This window comes from Hoplias malabaricus, chromosome 16 (assembly GCF_029633855.1).
Source record: "Hoplias malabaricus isolate fHopMal1 chromosome 16, fHopMal1.hap1, whole genome shotgun sequence".
NCBI classification, from domain to species: domain Eukaryota; kingdom Metazoa; phylum Chordata; class Actinopteri; order Characiformes; family Erythrinidae; genus Hoplias; species Hoplias malabaricus.
Window position 1 is genome coordinate 76,108 of NC_089815.1, and position 19,585 is coordinate 95,692.

Sequence of the window (19,585 nt, forward strand, 5' to 3'; positions counted from 1 at the left end):
GGAACTACACAGCGACCCTGAAATGGAGAAGCGGAGAAGAAAATGATGATGACGACGACATAGGAACTAAATATATTTTTTCCTGAAAATATAAAATATTAGCAAGGAAAACACAAACACTTTCCGGTCGATAGCATACATGCTATTGGTACTTGCAATACAGCATTTGAGCAAAGTAGCATTAGCTTGCAGAACAATATTCAAAATCTTAAGTCATAAACTTAATTTAACCAAAACACTACTCTGTTACACATTCTTCTGTACTTTGTGCTGATGTAGATCAGTAACTGTCTGTGGGAACTGTAAACAATTACCAAAACAAAGTTGTTTGTGCAACAAGGAAACTCAAACCTGTGTGTGCTTTAAAACTCACATTTTTGGAGTACTGGCATTTTTTTTTTTTTTTTTTTTTTTTAGATCTGTGACATTTCCAATAATGTTTTCTTCCATCATTTTTTTATCCTAGCCTAGCACTGGTAAAGTCAGGGTGATAATTATTTGAGGCATAGCGCCTCCTGCTGCTAAAATAGGGCTGCACACATCAACTAGTGTCAATCACATTGGCAATGCATCTCAAAAGCTACATTCATTCATTATCTATATCCACTTATCCAGTTCAGGGTCATGGTGGCCCCAGAGCCTACCTGGAATACACCCTGGAGAGGGCACCAGTCCTTCACAGGGCAACATACACACTCACACCCATGGACACTTTTGAGTCACCAAGTTTGTGACAAAAACACTGTGTGTTTTTGGACTGTGGGAGGAAACCAGAGCACCCGGAGGAAACCCACGCAGACACAGGGAGAACACACCACACTCCTCACAGACAGTCACCCGGAGGAAACCCACACAGACACAGAGAGAACACACCACACTGCTCACAGACAGTCACCCGAAGCGGGAATTGAATCCACAACCTCCAGGTCCCTGGAGCTGTGTGACTGTGATACCTACCTGCTGCTCCACCGTGCCACCCCTCAAAGGCTACAGTTAAGAAAAAAAAAGGAGTGAGAAATCTTCTCTTTCTGACACATCAAACTTAATAAATCCAATATTATGCACAAAATATACATTTAAAAAAATGAGACATTTTTTATACAAGAAAATAATTTATTTTAGAACACAATAACCATATTTAATCCAATTATTCAATCACACACACCATTGGTTTAAAAAAAAAATTAAAAAATACACACAACTGTAAATCTAGACTTTTGTTTTATGATCAGTGAAGGGTGGAATATTCACGGGCACTAACCACCCATCGAACACACAGCACCGTGCAGACAAAGTGGATCAGTGTGTTCAACTCTAAAAACCTATGGAGCTGAACTTGCTGGAGAAGTCACCATTGACTTTTACTATTATATGCTCCTGACAGTGGGAGATTTAGTGTAGATGTGAAAGCCAATGGTTTCATGAATAATATATTCTAAAACATTACTAAAATATTTTTTAAGCATCATAGCATGACATTTGTACTCTTTTCATTCAGCAATGTGCTGGTTCCAAAATAGATATGTCATAAAGGCTATTCATCATTGCGGGCATTATTTCTAAACTCTATTTCACCATACTCCCAATTTGACACAATATAATTTTTTTCAGGACTAGGCTATTTTGTTTGGCATTGAGAAATGAGGACAAATAACACATTATTGCTGATATTGTCCAAAGAATTCCTCAAGTCCATATTACATAACACATTTCTTTACGGTTTATCAGAGATGTGTCTGTGGTTTTGGTTGACAGAACCAAAGGTGGTGATATGTTGAACTAAGACCAACGTCCATTCATTTACAATCATAATCCGACACATATTAGTAAATAAGAACAACAGGAATAAGAATTATAACAATAATAATGACAAAAATATATAAAATACAAGAACAAAAATAGTAGAATTAAGTTAACCTTCAAAAATTATTTGAGAAGATACATCAAAAGCCTGCATTTGTTGTGCAAAAAAACGGTAAGTGAAAAACATTCAGAAAGGCAGAAGTTCTGAATCAAGTTACAGCAGACTTAAATTATGCTGGTGTGCAAGGCTCGAACTGATCCGATCCCCTGGTGTGTAGAAACAAACAAGCTTTCATTGTGAGGCCCTTTAAGAGCATATAAAAACGAGGACAAGATCATTCGGCTGAATAGAACTCATCAATATTGCCCACCGTCTTTAAAAGTCCTCAGATTGAGTTTTCTGGTCTCAAGACGCCCAGGAGCATTAAGTGCATATGGCAGTAAAACCAGCAGAGCCAGGCTTACGTTCACCAAAGCAAAATAAAACAGAATACCTTCTCTCTCAGGGTGAGTTTCTTTGGAAGGCCAGCAGGGGGCAGCCTTACTCTACTGACTGAAGAACAACCTGCTCTAACACTAACACTTCATCTTTCAGAATGGTACAGTTAACTCATTCATCTATGAAAGAAGGCAGACGGGAAAGCTATGGAATATTCCAGCGTTTTTCACCCTAGTCTCGTTTTTCATTCATCTGTGGCGTACGACAGATGACTACACGCTGTAGTCTAAACACACCTCATTGTATTTAAAAAAAAAGAAAGTGAAGCTCTTGACTTAAAGCATCTGTCCTGAAATAGCCCACTGTGCAATGTAATGTTAGCTTTGTACTTCATCTGTAATGAGATTTTCATTAGCTCAGATTAGCTCAGCTGCCTATTTTAGATGCTGCTTTCTGCATGTTTAATAGTTGGGTTCAATATTGACCCCTTTTCAAGATTTCAGTATCAGAGAAGATACAGATGATAAAGACTAGGTTGAAAAAGGCAGGACTTCACAAGCATGAGCATAAAATGAAGCCTGAGCTGATCTTAGAAAACTAAAGATAAAAAATTAATTTAAAAAAAGGGCAAAACATTTGAAACAACTGATGGAACCTCTATATAACGTCTTCACAGTCTTTCAACTCATAGCTAACTCAAGCTCAAGTCCTGGGGCAGTGAATAGAGAAAGTAATATTCAGGTGATGATACAGTTATCTACATAACCCTTGAATTGGCTTTTGCTCCACATTCCTGTGGGTTGCCTCAAGCCTGTTTCAGGAAGCGATACATGAATTACAACTCAAACAATTGTATTGTCAATTTTATGGTCTGTTTAAAGCCCCTTTCACACAGCCTTCTACCTGTGAATTGTGACAGTAAATAAACAAGAAGTGATTCAGCACGAACGCAAGCGAGTTGAGATCTGGGAAATTACAAGGGTTAATGTGTGAAAAAAAAAAGCTGAAACACCGCTGGGAAATACAGAGCTGCTTGATTAATATCGATAAACAATGTTTCGTTTCGGCTTTAAATAAACTTTTCATTGAAAACATGGGCGAGTTTTGTCACCCATACGTGTCAAAGTGAGCATACTGAAAGCCAATTCCCCACCTGGAAATTAACAACAGCCTGAATATGACCGATAATATTGAATTCTTTTGAAATGCCTTTCTTTTAAAACTTAAATTTCCGTTCCTCTTTAACAAAAACCTGGCAATACAGGGGACTGCCAACTGAGATGCTTCAGCTTCTATTTGTAATACAAGACACAATGGGCACAACATATAAAGTCTCACCATCAAACTCACCGTACAGACCAAGCGCAAAACTAACGAAGTCGCATGCCTGCAACGAGCCAGCTTTCACAGACGTGAAGTTCAAAGCACACACTGACGTCTCCTGCTGGATTTACAGTTCCACCTTAAACCAAACAACTGAAATTCAGAAAGGGAATAACAACAGCGTTCAACAACCTAAATAACATCCCTCATTCTTCTGGAAATTCCAAGACAGAAGTGTTCAACAAAATTTCACTTACGATGGTGAACTACATGGCTAGCTACTCTGCTGAAGATATAGCAACAGGCTTTGGTGAGCAGGAGGGACCATAGAGTCATTCAGCCTGAGAAGTATAAACGTCTCTCCCACCGTTTAGTTCTCTTTTGTTGCGTTCTGCTAGTCTCTGCTCATATAATCAAACCTCAGCCAAGTATTCTAGGATTATGGCAAAAAATAATATAAAGTGCATTAAAGAAATACAACAGTGTTTTCCAGTGTAATCTTTATCTGCTGCATCTTTAGCACTGTAGTCACTGCAAATTATTTCTTTCCAAGGTGTTTATTGCTCTGGAATAAGGAACATAAATTGATGTTCTGCTACAGATGCAGCAGATGGAGATTAAGCTGGAAAACATCAATGTATTTTTTTCTTTAAAAAAAAAAAAAAAAATCGGTCATCAAACTGAGACTGTAAAAGTGAACTGACTTTTTGGGGTTTGCACAGAGTCTCTTGGTTGTGTGTTTTCTGTTATAACTAATAATGCAGTTCACAGAGCAACGGAAAAGCTAACAGGGTGTGTTCAAAAAGTGGAGATCAGGTTAAACGGCACGACAAAGTACCAAACAGAAGAGGCAAACTAGGCTCCAGCAGCATGTCTGTCCTAGCTCTAAGCACACAGTGCCTGCATAACAGCTCTTTCCTGTAGGTAATGTACAGTGTGGTGTGCAGTGTTGGTCTATAGTCACTATTTGTGCTGATACTCTCCTTTTCCACTATACCACAACAGTTAGCGAGGGCCAGTGTGCATCTACAGATTTGAACAACTACAGCTATCGAATGTGTCAATTTTCCCTCAGCACGTGTTTGTTTTTGGTCGTGGTGCTTTTTCCTGTGGTTTTCTTGCTGAGAAACCTCTACTTATTGGTGTTTGTCTGTATGTGTGGGTTTGTGAGATCCTCGTTTGGGACGGTAGATGTAAAGAAGCTTCATGTGGGTCTGTGATTTCTGTTGTGGTCCTGAACCGAATGAGTGAGGTGGAGCGTTACGATGTACTGTCTGAGCATTTGCTCGCTGCAGCATGTGCTCCCTGGCTCTGGCATGCTGGCTTCTGCTTCTCCCACTGACACATGGCATTAGCATAGCCCACGATGACCTTGTCCATCCAAGTGAGCGGCTGTGGGAAGAGGACAGCCCCCTCGAAGAATCCCAGGTGACCACCGTGTAGCGTCAAGGCAAAGATGACATTCTCTTTCTTTTCTGGAGAGAATGAGAGAGGGAAGGAGAGAAACAGAAAGAAACAAAGGTTATCTCATGTCATGAAAGCAGATTTTGTCAGGTTAATTAGTTCAGCCAGGGTAATTAGCCTACTGGGGCGTCTTTCCAGAAGTCTAGAGGCTCAGACTCAGTGGCGGATCAAGTGAAGAATGTTCTACTTTGAGAACGTCTCCATCTCCACAGCTTGCTCACTTCACTTCTTGAATGTTGTTTTTTTCCCCTGGCACAGCACTAAAGGTGTATCACGACATCAGCAAGCACTATTCAAATCTGAATGCTGCTCATCATATTAAACTGAATCTTCCACTTCCCACACATTTTTCAGTCAATTACAAACTTGTGCCCAGAAAAAATTTGCCCATATACAGACCCTGTATAAAAGTCTATGTGCACACACACCATTTAACGCTTTTAACTGAACCCAGGCAGCAGCTGAGAAGTCTTTAATTTGCCTGTGGTCCATAAATAACTCCAACACCATTTCACTAAATCAACTGTCATGATGGTGCACGACACACGGTCATTTCCCAAATATTGGATGGTCTATTCAGACTTCACGGATCGGAAACCAGCATTTTGTGTTGTACAGGACCACATCAACTGCTTTTATTTATGACAGGAAATGTGCTCCATTCTAGATCCATCTATAAGTTGTGAAAGGCAACACTATCTCAAGTTTAAAGTAAATGAAATAGGTGCAAAAGAGTTTGTTATAAAGATGACAATAGACAATAATAAAATACAATACTTGTAAATTTGATTGTAACCCTTTAAAGCTGACACAAAATTTCTAAAGCTGATTTGTTGATGATGTTCCATGTGGTATTTGAAAAAAAGAATAAGTATTTTAAAATTATGACATGACGGAAATGTTCAGTGGATCAAAGACGTTCTGAAAAATCTCACTCAGAAAAACACAGTCCAACATAAATAAAGTCTCTGAATTTTAAACTGTGTAGAAAACACCAGCAAACAAAGGAGCACCCTTTCTAGGCACTTAAACTAATATCAGATTTTACTGTATCTAACAGACATCCATCCTGCAGACATTTGGCAGATAATTTAAACAACATTTTCCTATTTCTTGGGCCAAGCACTGGTCTGGTTCATGGGGATAATATCACTTCCCCATAGTGAAGTGGGAATCATTCCAGTCTCCATGATTAAGCCTTTCAGGAAGACTTCCACAAACAGTCATGCTTACTGGAACACAGCCTAGACACAGGGCTAACACAGCTATCCCAGGAACACATGCCAGGCTAAGAATAGCAGTGTTAAAGTGGCCTGAATTTTACAGGAGTGGTCGGTTTGCCTGATTGTATTTAGGAGAGTATAAGCAGCAGCATGGTGAGAATATCTTTCAGGTAGGTGCTGACATGTAAAGATAAATTCAAGGCAGTTAACCTGTTTAAGGTAGTTTTTCACTCATAACTAGTCGACCAAACTGGAGAGGCAGATGAAGTTTTTGACAATATGATTTAACTGAATGGAATTTGGGTTTAGTTACAAACAAATAATAAATTACAAAAACATTGTAATTTACATGCTCTGTAAACATGCTCTGTAAAATGCTTCATAAACCCTAGTTAGTGAATAACCAACAAATATATGGGTAGCCAGATAATTAGCTTAAAATATATTCCTTGATAAATCTTTAAATTGATATATTTATGGTATTAAAATATATTAAAATGAACATCCACCCAAAAACTAAATGGAATCATGGAGAAGCCTGACATTTTGTGATGTATTTAACCACTCCTATAAAGATGAACTGTTATAACATTATATTTACAGTCAAACAAGTCAGGAATGGGTGAACTCTGGGAAACCGTGAGGGAGTAGTACCTGCGAGGGTGCGAGGAATGGTGAGCAGAGAATCGTGAACAAGAGGGTCATCTGCAGAGTTCACCAGCAGCAGTGGAACATTGATCTAAAGCATGTGTTAAAAACAAAAAAGAAAGGTACACTTCACTACAGAAACCAAGACATCAATGTCTCACATTTATGCCACAAACCTATCCAGGAAACGGAGAAAAGGGCAATGAAGTCTATACTCACATTGTGAATGTAATGCACACAGCTTTCCTTCTCGTAGTATTCCTTTAAGGAACTGTGGCCATGGAATTTTCTGCAATGTAAATGTTAACAATTAATAACTGGAAATGTTAACATCTATTTGTATAGAGCTTTTTACAAATGATGCTGTCTCAGAGCATCTTTACAGAAATCCAGTAATAAGATAAAGGGTCAACATTAAATATAAAAAACATGAAAAGCTGAGCAAGACAAAGGCGAGAGTGGCCAGGAACAAAAAAAAAAAAAAAATAAAAAAAATAAAAAAACTCTTGAAGCTGGAGGAAGAAACCTTGGAAGGAAGCAGGAGGCACCATTCCAGCACATAACACTGTTGTTACACTGAAGTATACTGATTTAAACATAATGGTAATGGTAGAAATACTGAAATTAATGAATAATAGTAATAATAATCAATAAATTTAATGAAGGCGGTATAGGAGTGTAGACAACTACTTTGAGGGAGATGGCAGTAGCTGGTGAGTGAACTCTGTTTTAATAACAAAACAGACAGTAATTTCAGAATCTGAACTGTGGTACAGACTAGAGAATAGAGAAAAGTGTTTTTTTTAAATGCACACGTAGAGGAATTTACAATGAGATATCTGCAGCAAAATGCTCTAGTTTGGTCTCGAATAAAAATATGATGGGTTTTGTTATCACAGCCCATGAGGGACCATGTTTGCATAACAAATCCTGGTGTGTGCAACTGCTAAGAGGACAGAGAGTCCCCTTTCTAGGCTATTTCTGGCTGCTTCCTCAAACAACAGGAATACCTCAATGAGAATGTAGTTTGTTTCAAGGTGGTTTATGTCTGACATACAGAAATAAAATGGGTTTTCACAAGAGGGTCACTCATTTGCGTAACAGAGTCTCTGAATGTAAACTCACCTCATGATGTTATCGTCAATCTGCATGAGAGAAGTGGCAGTGAAGAGGCGTCGTAAGTCTGCATCTACCATTTTTGGGGAACCTCCACCAAACAGGCTGCCTCTGTGGGACAAAGACAATAACAACTCAACTACAGACGATACAAAACAGATTTTACTCGACATAAAGCCAGAATTTGACAAAAAAAAAATATATAAAATGTATAGATTAGATAGATCAGCAAATTGACTGTGTTCTATGCGAGACTACATCCAATAACAGAAAATCAATTTCAATCACCAAGTTTTTAAGTGCCTTCAAACAATTAACTTGGACATGCCTAGAACCCTTTTAAACCATGATGTACCTGTGGGACAGAATAATCTTCTTCATGTTGTCAGCCATGAGAAAGTTATAAAAGCGCCGACACTGGTCCCACTGCAGAAAGGTCTCCTGAGCCCTATACAAACACAAGCACACAACATGTCAGGCATGTGCTGCCTGTCTGAACCAACGCGCAAAAACAGGCTAATCCTGTCAATGGTGACCCAAGATAAAGGTGTTGACTGTATTCTATGGGACAGTGTGCATGTGCACAGTGAAGCACAATGCAATATAGCATTCCATAACATGTCAGCACAAAGAGCTACAGGATGATACGGGAACCAGGACAGGAGAGTGAAGCAAACAAGTGCCACACATAATCATATGAGATGGAGATATTCATTCTGTTTCAGCTGAAAAGGTACATAGAAAAATCTATTTTGTGACAGCAGCGTATCCAGAAGAAAACAGACGCTGTAATCCTTCCCCCAGAGATTCAGGGTTAGGTAATACACTAAACACAGAGATACACACCCACAGACCAAGTCTGCTGACATGAAAGATCAGCTCAGCTGAGCTGCTCATGGGTAAAAGCAGCAACCTCTCCAGAAATTAAGGTGTGGTTTTCACAAACAAGCCTGAAAACGTAGCTGTCACATTCCACTGCTGTTTCTTCAACTTGCCAAAGTGGCAGCTACAGACTAACAGCAAGTTTGCTTTGACTTTATTCATGTGATGCAAGAACGTTCTACAACTTTGCTCACATTTCTGACAAAAGGCTGTATTTTTAGGCTGTGAATTGTATATGTAGGTGTTGGAGATTTTAATTACAAAAAAACTGAAGCTTTAATACACGTGACAATGACCACTCACAAAAAATAACCCACTTTACCACAACTGGGAAAAATAGCTCCACCTTGGTGAGTAGTGTTACTGAGTTTGGTTTAGTTGACATGCAAGTCAGTCACAAGTGAGTTTTTAGTTGACTAGTAATTGTCATATGCATTTTTGTGATTGTTTATGTAACTTCTGTGAAAGTCAGAACAGACACAACTCAAATAAACACATTTTACTCGAGGTGTTTGAGTCTTCTAGCTAAAACAATTCAGTTTCAACAACTTCTGGTGATTTATTGCCCTTCAGGGGCTGAAACTGAAAGACATGCAGAGAAAGCTTGCTTACCTGAGTGCACTGTAGCCCTGGCACATGCTCACAGAGCACAGTACTCGCTCCTGGTTGGCTCGGTTCTCTCCCAGGAACTTGCAGACGATGTTTCCCCCGAGGCTGAAGCCCACCACGACCAACTGTGTCTGGGGGTACATCTTCTTGATGTAGCCAACCATGGCTGCAAACTCCCAAGTACAGCCTGAAGAATGTGAAAAGATGCACTGTGAGTTATCAGACTAACAGTCCTTAGGAGATTTCTACAGCCTAACACATAACTGCGACGAAACACAAGCCAATAAAGGCCTCATGTCTGGAGGACAACGTGTCCAATCTTACTGTACGCCACAATGTTTGATTTGGTGAATCATGGCACGAGAGCAAGCACGAGAGCAAGAGAGTCTCAAGCACGAGAGGCTAATGTTTTCTCAGGAGCTGTAGTGCACAGTTGGAAGAAATAGCCAAGAACATGTTGCTTTACTTTGTTACAGTTTAGAGTTACAGATTAGTAAAAGAATCTGTTCTTATGAACCAAGTCGCACCAGGACCTTTTTGTGTGAACAAGACCGTACCATAGGTGAACATGCGGGGGGAGGTGAGTTCGATGTTTGGCAAAGCCCCAAGATGGTTGAGCACAGAGCAGCGGTAGCCTTGCTTCTGAGAGTAATCTACAAACGTGCGGATGTAGTGCTTCTCGCTGTGGTTCCCGATCCCCGGGCAAATCACCATAGTGATGTCAGCTGCGAAGAAATAAAGGTATATATAAAAACATGGTTCAACTCTTCAGAGAAACTGATTTGCATATAAACAAATCCCATCAAAGGTAAGAGGTATGTAGAGCAGGATGTGCTTGAATTGGTTAGTGATATTTGGGAGAGAACGCAAATTTGACACTCTTCAAACCTGTTTCTTTTTAACTGGATAATGTCAAACTTTGGGCCCAGCCTTTGCCCCTACCACTTAGCCCTACACCTTGGGGTAAGGGGGTCTCAGCTTTGGTTGGGATAGAAGGGCAGGGTGAAGTGTTGGGCCTTCAAATGGAGCATTTTCAATAGGCATACTCCCAACATCAGCAAGATGGCTTTGCTGAGGAAATAGGTACATTTTCACTAATAAATGTGCCTTGCTTGGTTTATTAAATATATTTTAATAGTATAGGACACCACACTAAGACAGAAAATGTCTTAACAGTCGGGAGTTCCCTTTAAACCTAAGCAGGACTTAGGTTGCGATGTGAGGTTTTGAGTTTCGCCCCAGACTAAGTGAAAGGAACTGTACTCCCAGGAGATACTAACCTCCGCTCTGATGATCTGCCAGGGGTTCAAATAGGTCAAAAGTGGCCGTGGCCCCATCCTGCATGGGCAGATATTTGCGTAGGCCGGTCGGATGAGGTGAACTCACCCGGCCCAGCTTGCCATACAGGGCGGTCTGTAGATGGCCACTTTTTCCCCACAGCAAAGGAGGAATGTATCTGGAGGAGAAAGCCACATGACACAAATAAGCAACAGCACTGTTTTACTTGAGAAAAAATGTTTACTCGGTCTAGTGAGTGAGCTGCTTTGCTGTTTTGTTATGGCAACGCATTTATGAGTTTATTTATGAGCGAACTTTAAGATTTAAGCCAAGATTGTGTGTGATGATCATGTTTTGGTCAGGGCATCTCTAAAACAGCAGGCCTTGTGAGGGGTTCCCAGTATGCAGTGGTAGGTACCTACCAAATGTGGTACAAGGATTGTTGTAGGTTTAACAAACATTTAAAAATGTTCAAAAGATAAATATAATTACAATATTTCTTTCAAAAATCTATTGCAATTTCCTCATATTCTATAAATTATTTAGAGTAATTCTATTGAACACTTGTTTTGGAAAGTCTGATTTTCTTAAGGAATACCTCCTTGAAAATAATTCCTGAAATAGTAATATACTTTATTTTAATGGGAATTTTGAATGAAAACTGTGTAGAATATAAGGCATCTGTACCTACAACACAGGTTCAAAGCAAATAGATTTACATATATGACATTGACAGCATGTGGCAGAAGCTCTTTCACAGGCACGGTAGGGTTTGGAGTCTAGCCCAAGAACTCGTATTTCTGTGGTGTAGTGTAGTGTGGTGTGATTACCAGGTCAGGGAATTGAACCCTGGTCTGTCATGTTAAAATCAAAAGCAGAGTTATTCACTACACTACACCAAAATCACATAAGGCCCATATTCCACAGAAATAATTTTTGCTATTAATATATCCATTCAAACGCATTCAATTGTTCCTTCTCATTGCTGAAAATACAGTCCAGCCTCTGTGGAGTTTCTATCGTGATGGTAATGATATGATAAGCAGAGCATGAGGGCAGCGCTCTGCATCTCAAAAGCCCACAGTCACTTCTCAGAGTGCAGTTCTATGATGCTGGCAGTGGGTGCTGCTGTCTTAGAGGGGTCAAATTACTGCTGACCCAAGCAGTTCTGGATCTGTGCAGGTGAACAGTGCACTGTTATGCAACGGTTCGGCCCACGTGCAACCACTGAAACAGTTGTTTAAAATCAGATATGTAAACACAGACAGGTTCTCCAAAAAAAACTCTGCCCAAACTGGCTCTACACGTTCATCTGGCAGGCCACAATTATAGCATGACGTTTGCTAAGTTAGCTTGGGCACTGGGGGTGAAACCACAGATTCCACAAAGAGCTCAGAGCCAGACGATAAATATAAACACGGCTGTTTCTTAGGAAGTATTTTTCAGCCTCTGGGCTAAAACACTCACATAATACTGCATTATATCACTCATCCAAACCTTTGAGCATGCTCCTTATATAAGATGAGCTCCATAGAGTCATCTTCTATTCACTAGACTTTATACTAGTCACCATTAGACTAGACTATACTAGTCCCATTAACTGGGCAGCAAAGATAGTCAAGCATGCTTCCATTTGCTATATGATCGGAATGAAAAAAATGGACTGGATGAGCAGTTTGGCCCTTCTTTGCTGAGATGGCCAAGGGCATTTAGTCATGCAGGGATGAGGAGAGCATTTCAGCCGTTTAGTATGCACTGTTACAATTAATATTTGCAGAGAGAGCAATGTCCACTGGTGTCCATTTCACAAACCTGCCCTTTTCCTCTACGTCTATGTAAGCGAGAACACAGGGCCTGCTCTGTTACATAAGACAACTGTGCATCCTTAATGTCTAAGGGCACTTAATTATACAATGGTTAATGGATGAGTAGCTGTTAAACATCAGTAAACAGAAGCTTGGGCTAAAAGACAACTCTAGAACCCAGTCTCTGCAGCTCAGGCAGCATAAATGAGATAAGCAGGCTAGCATGCAAACAGAGACAAGAAAAGAAGCAAGCAAGTAAAATTAGCTGCGGTTAATCCAAGCACAACAACAAAAGGTGAAGAAACTACCCTTAAACAGCCTGCCACTGCCAGGTCCTACTGGGAAGCGGAGTCAAACACAGAGAATTAAGAATAATATTAAGTATACAACATCCAATCGCAAAAAACAGAAAAACTCTGGGGGTGTTTTGTGTAATGTTTCCTTTCTCTTGCCTCGGCCACTATCTGTTCACAGCAACCACCCACAAATGAGCGATAAGTGCTCAGGAAGCAGCAGTCTAGCGTTGCCTTGACACCAAGGCTCGGTGATATAGCATAAGCAAAACATTCAGAAATGCAAACAGGTTCAAATCCACTAGACAAAGAACAATACCACAATGTTCAAAAAGCCATGAATGTAGTCGCTGTCTATATATCTCCAAAATAATAGCTTTATAGAAGAAGGGAACAAACCTTCTTAACTTTCAATGGAATTCAGTGGAAAAAGCTTTTATTTCAAGTAATTTTGGAGCTTTCCAGTTGACAGTTCATTATCAAATTGTCACACAGTATGTAGTTCAAATTAGAGCTGGACGATACGGCCAAAATTTATATCGCAATATATTTCTAAATTTTGGTCGATACGATATAATTCCGATATCAACATGAACAATAAAAAAAGCCACAGAAAAACTGCAAAGAGCTGAATGCAACACGACGTTGCCATCAAACAACAACTTCTTGGCTTTGTCAATATTAATATTTTTAAACTAACTATAAAATCGAGGGCAGTGAACTGACGACAGCGCCCTGTAACAACCGTCAGTCAGTGGCAGATGCTGTAAATAATGTACTGAAATATTAAAGTGTATAACAATCATATCATTGATAATGAAACATTGTATATTGATATTTAATTATTGTCAAGCCCTAGTTCAAACGATGCAATAAACTCAAAATCCACAGAAATAAAAAAAATACATGTTTTGTTGCACAGTGACAATGTTAGTTATATGAAGGATTCAGAGATCAACTCAGAAAATTAATAAAGATTTTGAAAAACAAAGCTCACGTGGTAAAAAAATATTTAATTAATTTCCACTAACAGTCCTTATCTGAGTGGCCATATTTATCTGACCCACAGTTATTTGATTTCAGAAGCAGAACAATCAGCCATGTAGTTGTTGATTATAGGCTCTTTATAATGTAGCAAATTCTTATGTGCTAGTGATGCTAATCATACACACAGAAAAGCATACTTTAAACTAACAGTGATAACATATCAGATCGTTCACCTGCAGGATGCGTTGGCTTGACACACCTATTAATGTTCAAAGTCCAGACCCACATCACACTGCAAGGTCTGTTTTCTGTCTACCATGCCTAATTCCAGATCACCTTATCCTGATTATACAGTGCAGTTTATTTAGAAAGCATGTCTCTAGAACAGCTGAGTCAGTCAGGCATGCTAGAACCATCAAGGTAAAGGGGTTTAATGTAATTCTGTGAAACAGATGAGGAGCGTGGCTGGTGCTGTGTTGAGCAACGGATTGATCTGTAAGTCCCCAGAGTAGTAACTGTGCTGGAAAACAAACCATTACATAACCAGACGGGTGTCAGTTTGGGTCACCCACCTGCCCACTACCTTTTACAAATTCACACAAGCGCTGAGGGCTAAGAAGGGCAAGTATGGAGGCATTCCAATAGTGAGACAGGCAAGACAGATCTGAGCAAGTTTTGACAGTCTTTTCTTCACTGTTTTCATGACACACACCTTCTGGAATTTAAATCGAACACCCGGCCAAGACTAAACAGAAGGTTAATAACTCGACCCACAGCAGACTTGGAACATAGCGAGCTTGTCAAGGTAAATATTTCAGCTGTAGCTGCTCAGAATGCATACATTATACCACCTCTGCTCTTAACGACACATTGCTCACAGCATTACTACCACGTCTGAGGGTGCAGAGGAAGATCACACCCTGTTTTCAAACACAACTCTCCCACACTCAGAGAATATGGTTGAACTGAGATAAGGCAAAACTGATTTAACTCATTTCAAAGAGCAACGGGGCAGACAATTAGATCAAACGCTACTGCAAGATTAAAGCAATAAGCCAAGAGAACCTGAAAGCTACTGATATTTTATTGTGAGTAAAATGTGCCCTTAGGTTTTAGATTCTGTGTTCCTGAAGCTGTCAAACATTTGCTGCCTTATTGTTAAATTAACTGATCTTTTGCCTCTGGATAAAAGTAAAAACTCAAACAGTGAGGTATATTCTATTTGTACCCCAAATGATAGTTTGTGACACAAAACAAGGGCACAGTGCCATTGCTGAAGTTCTAAAACATGAGTGAGTATGTGAGAGAGAGAGAGAGTGAGTTACTAGACAGCCCCATGAGATGCTTTGTATCTAGTTACCCTCTAGGGTCAAAGAGGGTCATCTTAGCAATAGAACAGCGCAGAAATACAGTTCAAACACTCTGTGAATGTGCAGAAACTGCTCTTTCGATCGCATGTTATCACGACTGTACGCGACACTGTACATCCCGAGTTACGAGCCTATGTATAAGCGTGAGACACGCCTCCACTGTCTCTCGCCGTGTCTCACTGGTGGATTCGCTTTCTTTTAAGACTCTGATAAAACTATTTCAATCACCAACACAATTCATCCACACGAGTAAAGGGATGTTTTCATAAGAAATATAAAGATTTTCTAAAATCAGATTTATGTTTTTCAGGGTTAGAGACAGATTCTCTCTTCATAAAATGCTCTAGGTCACATGGGCCTCTCTTAACGAGAGAGCTGAGATTGTTCTGAAAGTTTCGATATAAAACATGTGAGCGATATAATTATAATACAAGTACTTTAAAGACGAATTTCAGAAAATTGAGAAAATGTCCTTAGAACCCAAAGGGTTAATCAACTTTACATATCAGAGTAAATATGACAACTTATTTTATTAAAGGAGACGTTAAAGAATTAAGTTTAATTAGTATAGTATTAGAAATAGTCTCAGCTACACTTCACCATTATGGAGTTTCCACCAACACATTTACATCAACGGTTTCATAATCTGAACTCACTCTTTGGTCAGAAGGGGACAAGATTTGAGTAGAAAGCGGTTGAGTGCCGTGTCCTGGTAGGTGAGCTCAGGAGGCGCTGTGGGGCTTTTCAAATTCAGGCACCGGACGATGATGTAGAGGATGGTGGCCACGGCCGCAAGCTTCACCCCGTCGAACATGGCCGGCATCTCCGGCGCAACAGTGTACACCTCGGATTCGTGAGAATTCATGGCTGGCCTGATATTAGAGGAAAACTGACATCAGGATAAACACGTATAAAATAACAAAGCATACGAGTGAGATCATGCTTTTCCAGAAGTCAGTTTATAAAATGAAGAACAGTCAGTGTAAAGTCAGAAAAGCCAGAGGTTAAATATCACAAATGCAGAACCTAAAATCTTAAAAAAGGAACTTAAATAACGTAACTCAGTTAAAAACAAAAAAAACAAACATGACAACAAACTTTGAATAGATGGTGCAACTTACTTTGTGGTTTAGGTTGGTTGCCTAGAGTTAAAGATGCTGTTCTTGCGGGGGTTTTGGTCACAGTGATCAGGTCCAAACTGTGAAGAAAGACATACGTAACAGACATGATGACAGTCATTCATTCTTCCAAAATAAACAAAACTGGAAATCGTACTCATGATAATATTTGCTCTACTGCTTTTGAAGACTGCTCAGCTGAACACAGAAGCAGACAGAGGCTGTTGAGTTGAGTGAGGGTGATCTTCCAAAACCAGGTTTTTTAAAACTGATTGGCTAGGAGCCATCATCACAAGTTACGCTAGATAAGGATGACAAGCTCGGTCTAAAATAAGTTGAAGAGACCTCATCAAATAGGTTATTCCTCATGGCAGGAAATCCAGGGTCTAGTCAGCAATAATCATTTTCTGCCAGAAACAAAGCATTTTACTGGGTTCTGGTCTTAGTTAAAAAAAAATATTCTATAATTATAAAAATTATATACAAAGGTGATTGACGCTGATGATCACAGGATGAATTTCAAGAAAAAAAGTGTGTCCACAGCATAACTATTGTCCCATCTGCAGCTATTTATAAATATTTGGAAATGTTCATAATTATTATTAATAATTAAAACTCCAGCAGCACTGCTGTGTCCACTCCACTTGTACAAGCACATCACACACTAAAACACGTCTACTATCCAAATAATAAGCAATGAAGAACAGGGTGAAAACAACAAAACAACATATAGTAAATATACACGAGAGAGAGAGAGAGAGAGAGAGAGAGAGAGAGAGGGAGGATGTAATCCTTTCTTCTAAAAGGGATTTGACAGATGTTAAATTACAGTCATTTAGGGATTTTAAATATATTTGTGTGAGATTAAAGACCCAGAACAGCTTATTTAAATCCGTCGTGACCAGCATCAACCTGAAAATGTCACACTGACCAACATCACAACACAAACAAGAGTTGTTTATATACTACTATATTTTATATAAAATGTGATTTTACTGAGCACCAGAATGTTAAATCTCCCAGAAATGTTGCTAAAACGGCTTTTCCTGTTTTCCTGCGTGCGCCAGAATGTGTAACTGCTGCACCATTTAAGGTAGAACGGAGCCATTCCACCTTAAACTGCAGAAAAAGGAGTCAATTCCATCTTCGTGCACAGCTAATTTTACAGCCTGCACATATAAAATATCGGTGGTAATCATGAAATATTTAATGGGCTGATTGTTCGCAGACTCAAACCTGAAATTCTGTAGGTAAATACAGACAAGACACGGGTGGGGTAAGATAGAAAAAATAAAAACAGCAGCCAGACACCGATAGCTACAGGCAGCAAGGGAGGAAACAGCGGTATCAGGTAAAACAGTGGAAATAAAACCTACCAGTTTCTGTAAAGCCTTCTCCGACCGTTCCCTTCAACATAGACATGTAAGTCTTAACTGTCTCTATACATTTCCACAAGTTAAACCTGGTCTACTTCAACTGCATTGCTATTATCCGCCCTCCCTTTCTAGCAGCTTCTCTCCTTCCCTTTCATTCGTTTCCACATTCACCCTGTACCACGGCTCGTCCACATGTTATTAACATACAGCCTCCTCATTGGCTCCTAATCTCAAAACGTCACAGGAAAAAAAAACACCCTCTACTGGCTACGTTCAAATAAACGTGACTCGCACTCTAGATAGGACAGAAGTCAGAAACTAGGTAGTGTACAGCTACATTTGCTCTACAGGCACAGACAGCGAAAGAGGCGTCAGTCTGCGTTTATTTGTAACTGAATGGTTATATACTGTAGGTTTTAATGTCATTCTCTTTTCCAGAAGGGTTCTGTCCTCTCCTCTCATGCGACCCTAAACAGGACGAAAGGGTTAATGATAATGAAAGAATTAATGAATCTAATCTAACTCACACTCTGATAACAGCAGCAGAGGCCTACACAGCTGTATAGGTTTTAGGACGCGACCCGAGCAGTGCTCCTCCTGCTCAGGCAATGATTAGCATACGCTTCGTCTATTGGCTTTTTATTTCTGCACGTCACTGCGTCAACACCCTCTCCGTGTTCTGCACGTGATGATTACGAAAAAATGTTTATAAGTCGAAAAACACGAAAATACTGTTGAATATTTGAATAAGACATCATTAATAAATGTATTTTGTTCTAAACCATTTCAATTATGTGTCTGAGACATATAAATGTCAATATTACTACTACTAATAACCATACTAATTTGGATATAAAGAGATATATAAAAGGAAAATAATAACAGCTGATATGTAATGGGAAAAAATACAGTTTATTCGTTGAATACAAATGCTAACAACATACTGAAAACACTGCACAGAGGCCAGAGAGTAGATACTGTTCTCATCTGGATTTTCCATCCACACAGAGCTGTATGTTCTGACAGCGCCACTTGGCGTAAAACGCGTGTAACGACTGTTGATTTAATTCCACCCATTCCATCAGGGGTTAACTGTAGAGAAACTCCAGTGGACGTTGTGATAGGAACCAGGGGTATTGATGCAAATTTAGTTATTCATTTATCATCCAAATTGGCCAGTGAACCAATACAGTTCTTATATGTAATGCTTTGCATGAACATCTCTGTAACGAATGTGTTAAAAAAAATATTGACAGATAAATTAACATTAAAATGAACCAAAACCCTAACCTCAAAACTGAAAATGTACATCAAGTCAAGAATCAAGCATCATATTTGCAATCATTTGATGCTGTCGTATTGTTATCATGTATTGGATGTTAAGGAAATGCTAGGAGTTATATATATATGTAATATGTCTGTATGGTAAAACATGTTTAACCCTGTTCCCTGTGCAGTAAATTAAAACTAATTATATGGTAGTCACTGAGTAACAAGCATTTGGATTAATGATTAATATTAATAGATACTAATTAATATTAAGGTTAATAGTTAAAAGTGAAAGAATAAAGATGGGTCAATTTTGTGAGTATCTCTGAATTACACTGCCATACATTGGGGGAATAATCATGTGTGAAAACTTCCACAGAGAATTTAACCCAGAGGTCATTCCCCTCCCGTGTCAAAGCTCTCATCGTAAAAGAATCACAGCTAACACGAGCAAACATCACCACAAGTGCAAGGTGTTTGACCGCTGAGTCACCAACCCTCTGTCTTCTCCTATCCTCCAACCCATGACTGACCAAGGCTAACCAAACACACCAAAAACCCTCAAGCATCGGCCTTGCAGAG

At 39.4% G+C, this 19,585-nt stretch overlaps 1 protein-coding gene across 1 annotated transcript; it reads right to left on the reverse strand.

Moving 5' to 3' along the window:
• Positions 1 to 1,128: 1,128 nt before the first annotated feature.
• On the reverse strand, positions 1,129 to 17,891 carry abhd2a (abhydrolase domain containing 2, acylglycerol lipase a). The gene is made up of 11 exons (XM_066647802.1): positions 17,735 to 17,891; positions 16,362 to 16,438; positions 15,897 to 16,112; positions 10,788 to 10,963; positions 10,065 to 10,232; positions 9,511 to 9,694; positions 8,372 to 8,464; positions 8,026 to 8,127; positions 7,120 to 7,189; positions 6,907 to 6,991; positions 1,129 to 5,040 (listed from the first exon to the last, which is right to left on the reverse strand). The coding sequence occupies exons 3-11, from the start codon at positions 16,103 to 16,105 to the stop codon at positions 4,826 to 4,828; spliced, it is 1,302 nt and encodes a 433-aa protein (XP_066503899.1). The 5' UTR covers positions 16,106 to 16,112; positions 16,362 to 16,438; positions 17,735 to 17,891; the 3' UTR covers positions 1,129 to 4,825.
• Between the last annotated feature and the right edge of the window lie 1,694 nt (positions 17,892 to 19,585).

Excerpts from the sequence above, each read along its gene's own strand:
- abhd2a (XM_066647802.1), bottom strand. The coding sequence starts at position 16,105 with ATGAATTCTCACGAATCCGAGGTGTACACTGTTGCGCCGGAGATGCCG. Across the intron at positions 9,695-10,064 it reads CCCCCGCATGTTCACCTATG|GCTGTACTTGGGAGTTTGCA; the intron begins GTACGGTCTTGT and ends CACATTCTTCAG. Across the intron at positions 6,992-7,119 it reads GTGTGCATTACATTCACAAT|ATCAATGTTCCACTGCTGCT; the intron begins GTGAGTATAGAC and ends CACATGCTTTAG.